Source organism: Marmota flaviventris, chromosome 8, assembly GCF_047511675.1.
Source record: "Marmota flaviventris isolate mMarFla1 chromosome 8, mMarFla1.hap1, whole genome shotgun sequence".
Taxonomy (NCBI): Eukaryota; Metazoa; Chordata; class Mammalia; order Rodentia; family Sciuridae; genus Marmota; species Marmota flaviventris.
In genome coordinates, this window is record NC_092505.1 from 79,790,913 (window position 1) to 79,805,208 (window position 14,296).

At 34.3% G+C, this 14,296-nt stretch overlaps 1 protein-coding gene across 1 annotated transcript; it reads right to left on the reverse strand.

Moving 5' to 3' along the window:
* Positions 1 to 4,230: 4,230 nt before the first annotated feature.
* Positions 4,231 to 5,175, reverse strand: LOC114099039 (olfactory receptor 5K3-like). Its single transcript, XM_027943262.2, has one exon. The coding sequence runs from the start codon at positions 5,173 to 5,175 to the stop codon at positions 4,231 to 4,233; it is 945 nt and encodes a 314-aa protein (XP_027799063.2).
* Between the last annotated feature and the right edge of the window lie 9,121 nt (positions 5,176 to 14,296).

Consider the following 14,296-nt stretch of genomic DNA (forward strand, 5'->3'; position numbering starts at 1 on the left):
GACAGTAGAAATGGTATATATTTGGATTGGCAACAACAACAACAAAGAGAGAGAGAGAGAGAGAGAGAGAGAGAGAGAGAGAGAGAGAGAGAGAGGCATCAGTACAGGAGAGCCTATACAAAAGAATTTTATGAAAAAAAATGATTAATTAGATTAGACCTGATATACATGAGCCAATATTTCAAGGGCAGAAGTAACACGGGATGGTAAAATAATCTTTCTTTTCTTCCAGAATTTGCTATAAGTCTTTGGCTTTAGCATACTTTGAATACACAATTTTATATAAAAGCCTACAATTATTCAAAATATGTATTATTTTAAAAATACATTATTTGTTAGCATTCTCTGTGTCTTATTCTTGTCTACACTATATTCAATATACAATTTTCTATTCATTCACATATTTTAGGGAAGTTTTTTCAGACTTTTGTAACTAGAGGCTTATCATCAATAAATAAAATAATTTTCCCATTATATTTTAGGTTTTCTTCACTTTTAAAATATCCCTAAATTTGAATATTTTGAAAATTATTTATGAATATACAAAAGTACAATTTTTGTCATTATCTATTTAAGCAATACTTATTGATAAATAAGCTGAAAATATTTTTTTGTACTCTGGAAAAGTTAGTTACTGTTTTATTTAAGAGACACTCTATCAGAATATAAAAGTGAAATCTCATTTTCTCTTCTTGGTTGCAAAGTATAATAATTATTCTTAATCAGAAACAACTTTACTATACACCCAAGAATTATTTTACATGGTCATTTACAGACTACCTGTATATGTGATAATAAAACTGTGGTGCGTTTATGCTTAGAATATCTGAATAAGCCACTTATTGTGTTGCATGATTTTTTTTCATAGTGTCTAAAATTTAGAGACAAACTAAAAACATAAGTATATAAAATACAAAAGCAATGACTATATTAAGTATTTTCAAGAAATGAACATTTATGTTTATGTTATGTGATACAGCATGTTATGCACTATGTTATAATACAGCATTCTTGTGCTGTATTGAATGATAAATATTTTATTATAACTACTTGGAGATATTATATTCTTCAGTATGGGGAAATTCATATTAAAAATTTGAACTTTTAAACATTGAGGAATAGATTATTAAAACAAAGACAGTCTCTCTACTCATGGGTCAGTGACAATAATTATGTTAGCATCAGGGCTTTCAAACATCTTTGTTTTTACCTCTAATCATGGTATTCCTTCAGTTTTTAGTGTTGTGACACACATTTTCTCAGACTGCATCCATCCTTAATATAGTTTTTTTTTGGGGGGGGGTTCATTGATATTTTGGGAACCATGCCCCTCAGGCTAGGAATTTGTGCAGAATTATTCTGATGTGAATGCCAAGGAAATCCCTTAAAATCAATGGATAACTTTAATCTTGTCCCAAGGGTAACATAATTATTGTCACTGTGATGAAGATGCGCAATAAGAAAAACTTAGAGGAGAAAATATTTATTTTGAGTTTTGGGTTTCAAATGTTCACTCCATAATTGGCCGCCTTCATTACTCTGGGTATCGAATGAGGTAGAACATCATGGCAGAAGGGTGTGGTAGAGGAGCATAGCTTCAGGGTGGCAAGCAAAAGAGACAGAGAAAGGAGAAGGGTCCGCAGGGAAGAGGAATCCTTCCCTGAGAGGACCCCAATGACCTACAATCTCTAGTCATGACCCAAGTGCCTACAGTTATCAAATAGTCCATTCAAACCAGGTTGGACCAATTATGTAACAGCTCTTATAATCTAATAATTTTACCTCCAAACATTTCTGCATTAGCATAGGATATTTTGGGGGAAACTTCATATCAAAACAATACTATTCTTCCTCTGACCCTCAAAAAATCATGCCCATGTCATAATGCAAAATACATTTAGTGCACCTCCTAGATACTGTCCTAAGTCAAAAGTCTCACCAGAGACTCAAAGCAAACTCTTGGATGTGAACCCATGAAACAAATCAAAAGCAACTTTCATATAACCTACACATAATGCACAGAGTAAATATTTATATTCCAAAAGGATGTGTAGGGGCAAAGAAAGAAGGGATTGGACAAAAATCAAGATCTAAACCCAGCCAGGCAAACAATCTCTATAGCTCATCTTCTAGTATATGGGGTACATGGTAGCAAAATATGATCTCCAAAGGGCATGGCCAGCCCTGCCCCTTTGACTTTGCTGGTTGAAGCCCATGTGGCCTCTCTGTTAACCTGCTTATTTACTTGGTCAGCAGATGTTCTCTCCTACTGGCACTTTTTTTGGCATCTTTTAATCCTGATGCAATTTTGGCATAACCTTCAAACAAAATTCACCTTCACACAAAATCTCCAGACATGAACAAAATGTAAAACAAGTGTTTTTGCCAAGATATAACTCAAATGATCTCTGGTCCAATTCCCAACAGAATTCTCATTCCCCTCCGAAAATTCATGAGCAAAGTCTTTGGTTTTCCTCATTCATATCTCCATTCTGTGTCTTCTAATCTCACACTACAATTGCCCATTAAGCTCCATATGCAGTGTTCTAAGTCTTCTCCAGTTGTATCCTCAAATTTTTTGGATCTTCTGCCACAAATCAATACGAAAAGCTAAAGCACATGGTGTTATTAGTCACAGCAGAGACTCCACTTCTTCACACCAGTTTCTGTATTCATTTTTTCTTGCTGTGACCAAAATATGTAAAGAAGAACTAATTAGAAAAAGAAAACTTAATTTTGAACTCCTTGTTTCAGAGTTTCAACCAATGCTCAGTTGGGTTCATTGGCCTGGGACCCAAGGGAGGTGAAACATCATGGTAGAATGATGAAGCTGAGGATCACTTCTCTGCTGGTGGTGGTTGAGATGCAGAGAGAGATAGGAAAAGAGTCTCAGGGAAGAGGAAACTTCCAGAGTGTAACCCCAGTGACTTACCTTCCACCTGCCTACAGTTACTATTGTGTTAGTCCACTAAAAGTATGAAAGACCAATTAGCTTTGAGCTCTCATAATCAAATGATTTCATTCTTGAATAGTCTTGCACTAACATAGGATCTTTCTGGAAACACCTGAGATCCAAATAATAAAAAAGCAGATAACACATTTCAATTTTTTTTTCCTTTTTCTTTGTCCATTTCTTTGATGAATATTTTTGTTCAGTGGCCAACAAAACAAGTAATAAAGTCAAGCAGAAAAAAAATTGATTTAATAGATATTTTCAGTAATTGCATTTTCATTTATAATTGACATTTAAGCAAACTACATGAAAAAATAAAAATTGAGAAGAATTTCATTATAAATAGCATCACTCTTAATCATGCATTATAATCATACCTAGTAGTGAGATTTGTCATGCCATATTGATACAGACACATAGCATAATTTTATTGTTCTTATTCTTTCGTGCCTTCCCTTTATCTCTCCTCATTCCTCAAACAGGTCCAATTTTTCTACTTTATCAATCTCCTTTCTGTTACTATTATTATTCTAATTAGCACATGATAATTATATGTATAAGTGGGATTCTTTGTGGTATAGTCCTATGTGGACAGAGCATAATTTGGTAGATTTTATTCCCCTGTACTTTCCCAGGCTCTCCCATCCTTCCTCATGTTGCCTTTTTCTGTACTGAAATAGCATCATTTTAAATTACAGGCTGTTAAATCACAGTGTACAGTTACTCTGTTAAAGAGAATTAGAAAGTAAAATTGATTTACACTAAATATGAAAATATTAATTATTAGAGAATAAATATTCTATATGAATACATGTTAAGCATAATCTCTTGAAAGAAAAAATCAAAACCTAATTCAACCATACAGTTTAATGAAATGTTAGTATTTAGAACTTGGAAAATGCCTTTGATTGTAAAATTATGCTTAGGATATGAGAAATATAACAACAGTATTAAATAGAAGCTAGTTTTTCATATGCTGATGAGTATTCCTAGATTTGATGATTTTGTGGAAAATTGTAAAAAATTGCAATCTGACACTCATGAATAATTATTTAGTTCACTCTTGAATTATCTTATGACATTTAATTTTGAAGTATATTTGTGCACACACAATCTCTTTGGAACTAATATCTAATAACTAATATTTGCATCAAATATCATCAATATTTTAATAATTTAGTATTCTCAGTATGAATATGTGCCATTTTCTCAGTATTTGTAGGTTTAGAAAAGATGGTATCAAGTTCCAGTAAATTTTTAAGGAGAGATGCTATATGTTATAGAAAGTTACAAAATTGACTTTTGCTTAAAAACCTTTTTATAGCATTTATTACTTCCTTGTTTCTTAGAGTATAAATAAAAGGGTTTAATAAAGGAACTATTAGAGTATAAAAAATAGCAACAGGTGTATCTTTGTCCCCTTCTTTAAATGAACTTGGTCTGGCATACACAAAGAGAAGAGAACCATAGAATATGGAAACAGAGAGAAAGTGGGATGCACAAGTAGATACAGCTTTGCCCCTTCCCTCTTTGGATTTCATTGCAAATATAGTGAAAAGGATATAGAGGTAAGAGATTACTACTATGGTAATAGTACAGATTAGAAGTGACCCTGCCAACATAAGTACCATCAATTCATTGATATAAGGGTCAACACAGGAGAGTCTATATAATGGAAGGATATCACAAAAATAGTGATTGATTTGATGAGACCCACAGAAAAGCAACCTAAATAAAAGTCCTACTTCAATCATGGGATGCAGGATTCCAGCTATGTAGGCTCCTGTGGTCATCTGAATGCAGAGTTTCTTTGACATCAGGGTGTGGTACTGCAGTGGTCTGCATATGGCCACATAGCGGTCATAAGCCATTGCTGCCAGAAGAAAGGAGTCTGTTGATTCAGCAAAACAGAGAAAATAAAATTGTGTGATACATTCATAGAAGGAAATTCTTCTGCCCTGGGAAAAGAAGTTCTGTAACATCTTGGGAGTGATGGCACTGGAACAGCAGGAATCCATGAGAGCCAGGTTGCCCAGGAAGATGTACATTGGTGTGTGAAGACGGCGCTCCATGTAAATCAAGGCCACCAACCCTAGATTCCCTACCATGGTGACCAGATAGATGACAGAGATTACCACAAACAAAAAGGTCTTCAGATTTGGGTTATCTGTAAATCCCATCATGATAAATTCAGTTGTCATTGAGTGGTTGTCTTCAGTCATCTCTGTGTTGTCTGTTGAAATAGGAATTGTTGAGATATAAGATTCTAATTGAAAGTATCTAATTTTTCTCTCTTTTTTATAGCATGTAGGGAAATTTCTTCTTTATCATTCCCTGCTATTTCCATCAGACAGCTCCACATACTTCTAGGGTCTTTTGTTCCATTGAAGAGTCAGCATCTATAACCTAATGCTGCAACTCTCAAAATTAACAGGTGTATTTTGATAATCCAGGGATGAGGTTTAAAGTGGAGAAGTTTATCATTCAGTATTAATGCATAATAGGATAAAAATTTGGCCCAATTAATTAATTTCCCCCAATAATTTTAGTGTGAGTGTTTAAGACTATAAAATACCCTGGTTGTGGTGGCACCCACCTGTAATCCCAATGATTTGGGAGGCAGATTCTGAAGGATGGCAAGTAGGAGGCTGTGTGAACAACTTAAGAAGATCCTGTCTCAAAAATAAAAAAAAATAAAAATAAAAAGGACTAGGGAAGTAGCTTGGTGGCAAAGCAAATATGGGTTTAGTCCCCAGTATCCAACAAACAAAAATAAAAACATACCCAAAATAATGTTAAAATAAAGTTTCCTATAAACACATGTTTTTTAAACTAAGAAACAGTATTTTATACATACTACTGGAAAAATGAATATTTTAACATATATTATACATGTTAATTAGTCTGATTTGCAAAACAGTAAGGACTAAAGAGGATACTTATCTAGAAGAAAAATTAACATCGAAAGCAAATGGTATAAATTTTCATAGATCATCCCTCTTTGATCCCTTTTTCCAATGTTACACCCATTCATGAACACTCATTCTGTGAATTCCATTATTTTCATTGATTTATTTTTTCCAAATTCTACATTATTTCTTTTTTTTCCTAAGGCACAGTTGACATGTAATGCTACTTAATCAAATTTTAACTGAGTATTCTAGATCCCACTGACCTCATTTTTTAAATTGTAGAGCATATGTTCTTTTCCCAACACAATCTACAATTTTTCATGTATTATCTAAATTTCATTACTCATTTACATGTATGTACACAATTTCCTTATTATAATAATTCCCAGACTAGTTGTAACATACTTCTATAAAAGGAGATGTACAATTTTATGGGGAGAAGGCCAAATTAAGTCCAATTGACTTAATTAGGTTTGTTATTGGTGAACAAGTATAGGTCACCTACTTTTCAGTTTCTTACTCATGATCCCTATTGACCTCTTTGCCTCTGCATACTTAACCTGTTAGTTTTGAGAAATTTTTCAAAATCATCATCTTAAGAAATTAAAATATATATCTTTTATCTAAATTACCTCTTTTCTATTAGAACATGATCTAAATTCTTGAAAGTTTACCATGGTAGAAGTCAAGGAAATAAAAACAGATTAACCTTTATACTTCAGTTTTATCACTTGAGAAAAAGATAAAATGCTTTACATCTAGACAGAAAATTAGAATTCAAATTTTGTCTTGCTTTTAAAGTTTATTTCCTCTTATTACTTAATGATCTGATGGGGTGTGTTGATTGACAAATCTAATCATATAAATTCTATTATCAAAATGTGTTTGTATTTCTAAAGTCAAAACATTAAAAGGTAGTAGATTAGTTTTTTCTCAAATATTAAAATAAGCCAAAATATTAATGTAAGCCTGGTAATAAGTTAATTAAATATAAACAGCTTTAAATGAATGTCTAAATTATTTAATATGCTTTTTGGTCTAACATTTGTATTTGGGAATTATATGTTATAATTGGAAAATCAGAAGATCATAACATTGTATATTATCTTAGTTAACAACATTGTTGAATTTTGAGAAGTTAGAGAAATAAATAAGAAATTAAAATTTAGAAATAATAAAAAATGGTAAAAAAGAGTAGTAAATATTTACAGTTACTGAAATTTAAATTCAGACACATCTTTACCTAGAATGCATTGAGAAGAGTTGAAATTGCCATGTTTCCTCTCAGAATTAAAGAATGTATTTCTGTACATTTTTGCTAATATTTGGGATGAACCAAGGAAACTCTGAGACTATCTTTATAAGTCAGTGTTGATCATATGTCTGTACACTGCCAAGTTAAAAAGTTCCATCAAATCCTAAAGGGATTTCATTGCACTTAAAGCAGTGTAATACTGTGCTGATATTAAGTCCAAAAACATACGAACCACTTGACATTCATTAAAGATGTCCTATGAGACAATAAGATTAAGCAAATGAGGTTTACCAAAGTCCATTTGATCCTGCTGATTTTTTATTTAACTGATATGGTTTTTTACAATTCTCTTCACCATGCTATTCATAAAATATAAAACAGGCAGGAAATAGTCTCAAGATCTTGGAACCCCTTTCTGGAGGAAGTAGAATTAATATGGTTTATAAAAATAAATAACTTTGGAGAGTAAACTGTGAAGTATGATAGCTTCAGTCAACGTCATCAACTTTGCGCTCTGTACTTAGAATGCCCATGTCCTAAACATATTCACTGGAAATTCGATTTTATTATTTGTTCTGTATAAAAATGCCTGAGATTGTTCTCCTGTATTTTCTCTTCATACAAAATGTCTTTTATCTTTCTTATCCTGCTATTATGTATTCTTCATAATGCTAATCACTTTTACTAATTATGCATTTATTTGTGTGTACATTGTAATTGGTCACTCCTTTCCCACCCCACAATTAGTGCTATGGTTTAGGGAGAAGGGATTTCTTTGATAAGTTCAATTCTCTATTTCCAATGCTCTGAATTCTTTGTCATTTTGTAGTGCTCATTGTTTGCTGAATGAATTTAAAAATTGATACTTCCCTGCTCAATAATTTAACAGAACCTCATTACTTTCAAACCAGATCCATTTTTCTAACTTTGAAATTTTAGATCTTTCTGTATCTTGTCAATTTGCTTTCTACTGTACACCAGAAGGAAGATGGCCATGTGCATCACTTCCCTATTCCTGGTGTACCTGCTTCAATCTATACAATAGCAATGTTCCCAAACCTAAAATAATCTCTTCCTTCTTTTTTTTTAAATTCCAATCCTCCTTGTTTTGAGCTCAAAAATAAATTTTCCCTATTTTGTGTAATCAAATTGATTTTTTCCTGTATTCACTTAAATTGTACTTCCTGCCTTCATACCACAATGTCTACTTAATCAGGTGTGATATTTTTATGTCTCTGGTTTGTGTAACTGTATTAAATGGTCTTAAGGTAGATATCATTCCATAGTTGTTTTGGGGTCTTTGCAGCAAAGTTAGCTAAATCTTTAATATATATCAATTTGATTACTAAATTATGTACAGGACATTAGCAATGACAATGGGTAGAGGGGACAGAGAATAACTTAAAGATGCTTGTGTTTACCTGGGTTCCTTCCCTGTCCTCTATTTGCTTTCAATCTAGAATAATCCCTTGATTATCGGTGCATCTAGAGTTTCAATTTTCATCTATCTGCTTGTGAGTTCAATAGATAAGAGCTTGCAACCATTTTTTTTGTAATTTGATATTAATAAACTTTTTCAAAATTCTTGAAATACATGCCTGTTCCACAATAAAAGGTAGCAATATACTATAAGGCTATGTATATTCCAAAATATACAAATAGGAATAAAATATTAAAATTGAATGACAGAAATGTAATAAAATTTTTATTTTTATATGAGTGATACAAAATAATTTTTTACTATTCATATACTATTATTAATTGATATAATAATACAACATTTGGAAAAAATGATCATGTGTGAATTACTATTTTTAAATGGTTGTGTGATATAGCAGTTCAAAGATTTATTTCCATTTATTTTCAAAAATTTATTTTAACTGGCATATAGTAATTGAACTTTTGGGGAGCACCAGGGGTAATTTGACACATTTTAAAAATATGTATCTAACAAATCAGGGTAGTTACAATTTTCAACTTCTCAAACATTTTCATCTCCTTGTGTTTGGAACCTATGAATTCCTCTCTTCAAGTTGTTTAGAAAAATTATCATAGATTGTTATGAACTGTGGTCATATGCTGTGCTGTAGAACACTAGAAATTATTCCTTCCATATATTTATGTTTTAGTTCACATTATGCCACCTTCCTTTGTCTCTTCTTCCCGATCTTTCCTAGCTACTAGGTATCACTATTCCACTACCACAACACGTGACTAAATTAGTCTGGGTCACTCCAGGTGTATTTCGGTTGACACAAAATAATCACACAGAAACAGAGAAAATACATTTTTCTTGGGGTCCAGTGACAGCTCTTGATCTTAGGGGTCTGTTGGAAAGAGAGTAAGCCATCTTAATCCTTTATTTTTATAGAGGGGGACACAGAAGGAGTTTCCATGAAATGTTCTTTTCAGATAAGGCAAGGGATCAGGTTTCCAGGGGCTTGAGTCTAGCTTCTTGATGTCTTGTGGTAGTAGATTGACATCTTGGCAAGTCACATTCATCTTAGATGATGTGTGGGAACACAGGTAGAGCTAGAGGAAAGTGCACACATGTGTTGCACTAGTTTAAGATATGGATATCATCCATATCTTAGCTATTGTGAATGGTGCTGTAATAAACATGGGAATGCAGTCATTTCTTTGATAAACTGATTTTATTATTTGGGATAAAATTCAGATGTGAAATAAATGGATGATATGATAGTTTTATTATTTGTTTATGGTGAAACTCTGTACTGATTTTTGTAATGGTTGTACTTATTTATATTTTGCTCAACAGAGTGTAAGAATTTCTCTTTCTCCACACCCTTGTCAACATTTTGTGTTTTCATCTTTTTGATGATAATCATTCTAACTGAAGAGAGATGATATCTTAATGTGGTTGTGGTTTGCGTTTTCCTGATGGCTAGTGATTATAAACATTTTTCATATCATTGACCATGGATATTTCTTCTTTTGAAAATATCTATTGTATCATTTTTTTAATCTTTAAATCAGATTATTGGTAATTTTTGTTTTTATGTGGACTCTCTCTTGCCCAGCAATGAGGTTCATGGAACAGTGTAGAGAAGAGTGTGGCTATGGAGTCGCTAATCAAGACCTCCTAAAACCAAGCAGGAAGCAGGTCTGATTTTATTGTGCAGTTACCTTGTATATATACTCAGGCAGTAGCTAAGCAGATTACAGGCAGCCACCAATGCAATATCTGCTAACTGCCATTGCAGCAACCAATTGAGTAGTGGGCCATGAAGCAAGCACAGGGACTGAAACACATGGCTTCACGCCCAGGGCTATGCCTATGGGGTAAGTGGTCTGCCACTCACACACTCTTAATGTATGCCATGTATGCAATACTCCGTGCACTTGTCCCCACAGCTTGTGATTTGTTTGAGTTCTTTATCACATAAAAACTTTGCCACATAAAAACTTTGCAAACAGTTTGTAAATAATTCTCCCACTCTGAATCTTGTGTCTTTATACTTTTGATTTTTCCTGTTCATGTAAAGAAGCTTCTTAGTTTGATATTATCTTCTTAGTTTGATATTATGTTGGGTCTACTTTTAGTTTTGTTATCATGCTTTTGGGGTACCATCAAAAATAATTGCCTATGTGATTGGCTTTAAATGTTGCCCCTTTATTGTCTTCTGATAGTTTCAAGGATTTAGTTATGATATTTAGGTCTTTGAAATATTTTGAGTTAAGTTTACTCTATGGTAAGGGATAAGAGTCTAGTTTCATTCTGCATGGGATATTCAGTTTTTACAATGCCTTTTATTTAAGAGGTAATTCTTTTTTTCAGTGTATGTTTTTTGTGCCTCTAGCCAAAGTGACTTATTAAAGACAGCAAGGGACATCTGACATGACAGATGTGAAGATGGGAAACTTGACAATTTCCTAGGGCCTTGTTGATAAAGGGCTGCTTTGGAAAACCAAGACAAGTTTGCTGCAGTATGCCCAGTAGCAAGAGATGGGCACCTGAAGTGACTGAGGACTGTATGGATGTGAGGATTTCAAAGGTCAAACTGAGAGGGATGCCTGACTATGTCTAATGTTTGTATAGGTGCTTTTGTCTGATCTTGCAGGGGGCGTGCTCTTCAAAGTAGGTTGTCAAATCATTTCTTAGGGCCATGGGAGGGTGTGCAGGGCTGCCAGTCTATTCTTAGTGTTGGAATTGCTAGGAAGCTTTAATCATTTGAAGTGATCACCTGGATGATGTAGTATCCCAGGAAGATGAACTATCAAGATAATAGTAATGATCAAGATAATAGAGTGAGGTACACTTTTGGCTTAGTTTTCTCAGGGAAAGGGAGAGTTGTCATTCACTAGCTTCTCTTCAGTGATGGTAATCTCTTCACAGCCACATCTTCCTTGGTCCCAGCTTTCTTCCTTCAGATTAATTATTCCATCACCATTAAATTCAGTCACATATTAAGTCTCAGGGCATGGACAAAATGTAGACAAGTTCTTCACAAGGATACAATACAAATGGCTTTTTGCCCAATTCCCCATAGAATCCTTTTTTTTTTTTAATTTTTTATTGTTGGTTGTTCAAAACATTACAAATTTCTTGACATATCATATTCCACACTTTGATTCAAGTGGGTTATGAACTCCCACCTTCACCCCATACACAGATTGCAGAATCACATCAGTTACACATCCATTGATTTACATATTGCCATACTAGTGTCTGCTGTGCTCCGCTGCCTTTCCCATCCTCCACCCTCCCCCTCCCCACCTCTCCCTTCCCCTCCCCTCCTCTCTCTCTACCCCCTCCACTGTATAACCCTGAGGGTCTCCTTCCATTTCCATGCAATTTCCCTTCTCTCTCCCTTTCCCTCCCACCTCTCATCCCTGTTAAATGTTAATCTTCTTCTCCTGCTCTTCGTCCCTACTCTGATCTTAGTTACTCTCCTTATATCAAAAAAGACATTTGGCATTTGTTTTTTAGGGATTGGCTAGCTTCACTTAGCATAATCTGCTCTAATGCCATCCATTTCCCTGCAAATTCTATGATTTTGTCATTTTTTAATGCAGAGTAATACTCCATTGTGTATAAATGCCACATTTTTTTTATCCATTCGTCTATTGAAGGGCATCTAGGTTGGTTCCACAGTCTTGCTATTGTGAATTGTGCTGCTATGAACATCGATGTAGCAGTGTCCCTGCAGCATGCTCTTTTTAGGTCTTTAGGGAATAGACCAAGAAGGGGAATAGCTGGGTCAAATGGTGGCTCCATCCCCAGCTTTCCAAGAAATCTCCATACTGCTTTCCAAATTGGCTGCACCAATCTGCAGTCCCACCAGCAATGTACAAGTGTACCTCTTCCCCCACATCCTCGCCAGCACTTGTTGTTGTTTGACTTCATAATGGCTGCCAATCTTACTGGAGTGAGATGGTATCTTAGGGTGGTTTTGATTTGCATTTCTCTGACAGCTAGAGATGGTGAGCATTTTTTCATGTACTTGTTGATTGACTGTATGTCCTCCTCTGAGAAGTGTCTGTTCAGGTCCTTGGCCCATTTGTTGATTGGGTTGTTTGTTCTCTTATTGTCTAATTTTTGGAGTTCTTTGTATACTCTGGATATTAGGGCTCTATCTGAAGTGTGAGGAGGAAAGATTTGTTCCCAGGGTGTAGGCTCCCTATTTACCTCTCTTATTGTTTCTTTTGCTGAGAAAAAACTTTTTAGTTTGAGTAAGTCCCATTTGTTGATTCTAGTTATTAACTTTTGTACTATGGGTGTCCTATTGAGGAATTTGGAGCCCGACCTCACCGAATGTAGATCGTAGCCAACTTTTTCTTCTATCAGACGGCGTGTCTCTGATTTGATATCAAGCTCCTTGATCCATTTTGAATTAACTTTTGTGCATGGCGAGAGAAAGGGATTCAGTTTCATTTTGTTGCATATGGATTTCCAGTTTTCCCAGCACCATTTGTTGAAGATGCTATCCTTCCTCCATTGCATGCTTTTAGCCCCTTTATCAAATATAAGATAGTTGTAGTTTTGTGGATTGATTTCTGTGTCCTCTATTCTGTACCATTGGTCCACCCGCCTGTTTTGGTACCAGTACCATGCTGTTTTTGTTACTATTGCTCTGTAGTATAGTTTGAAGTCTGGTATTGCTATACCGCCTGATTCACACTTCCTGCTTAGCATTGTTTTTGCTATTCTGGGTCTTTTATTTTTCCATATGAATTTCATGATTGCTTTCTCTATTTCTACAAGAAATGCCGTTGGGATTTTGATTGGCATTGCATTAAACCTATAGAGAACTTTTGGTAATATCGCCATTTTGATGATGTTAATTCTGCCTATCCATGAACAGGGTATATTTTTCCATCTTCTAAGATCTTCTTCTATTTCTCTCTTTAGGGTTCTGTAGTTTTCATTGTATAAGTCTTTTACCTCTTTTGTTAGGTTGATTCCCAAGTATTTTATTTTTTTTGAAGATATTGTGAATGGAGTGGTTGTCCTCATTTCCATTTCAGAGGATTTGTCGCTGATATACAGGAATGCCTTTGATTTATGCGTGTTGATTTTATATCCTACCACTTTGCTGAATTCATTTATTAGCTCTAATAGTTTCTTTGTAGAGCCTTTTGGGTCTGCTAGGTATAGAATCATATCATCTGCAAATAGTGATAATTTAAGTTCTTCTTTTCCTATTTTTATACCTTTAATTTCTTTCGTCTGTCTAATTGCTCGGGCCAGTGTTTCAAGAACTATGTTGAACAGAAGTGGAGAGAGAGGGCATCCCTGTCTTGTTCCAGATTTTAGAGGGAATGCCTTCAGTTTTTCTCCATTCAGAATGATGCTAGCCTGAGGCTTAGCATAGATTGCTTTTACAATATTGAGGTATGTTCCTGTTATCCCTAGTTTTTCTAGAGTTTTGAACATAAAGGGATGCTGTACTTTGTCGAATGCTTTTTCCGGATCTATCGAGATGATCATATGGTTCTTTTTTTTAAGTCTATTGATGTGGTGAATAACATTTATTGATTTCCGTATATTGAACCAGCCTTGCATCCCAGGGATGAATCCTACTTGATCATTGTGCACAATTTTTTTGATATGTTTTTGTATCCGATTCGCCAGAATTTTATTGAGGATTTTTGCATCTAGGTTCATTAGAGATATTGGTCTGTAGTTTTCTTTCTTTGAAGTGTCTTTGTCTG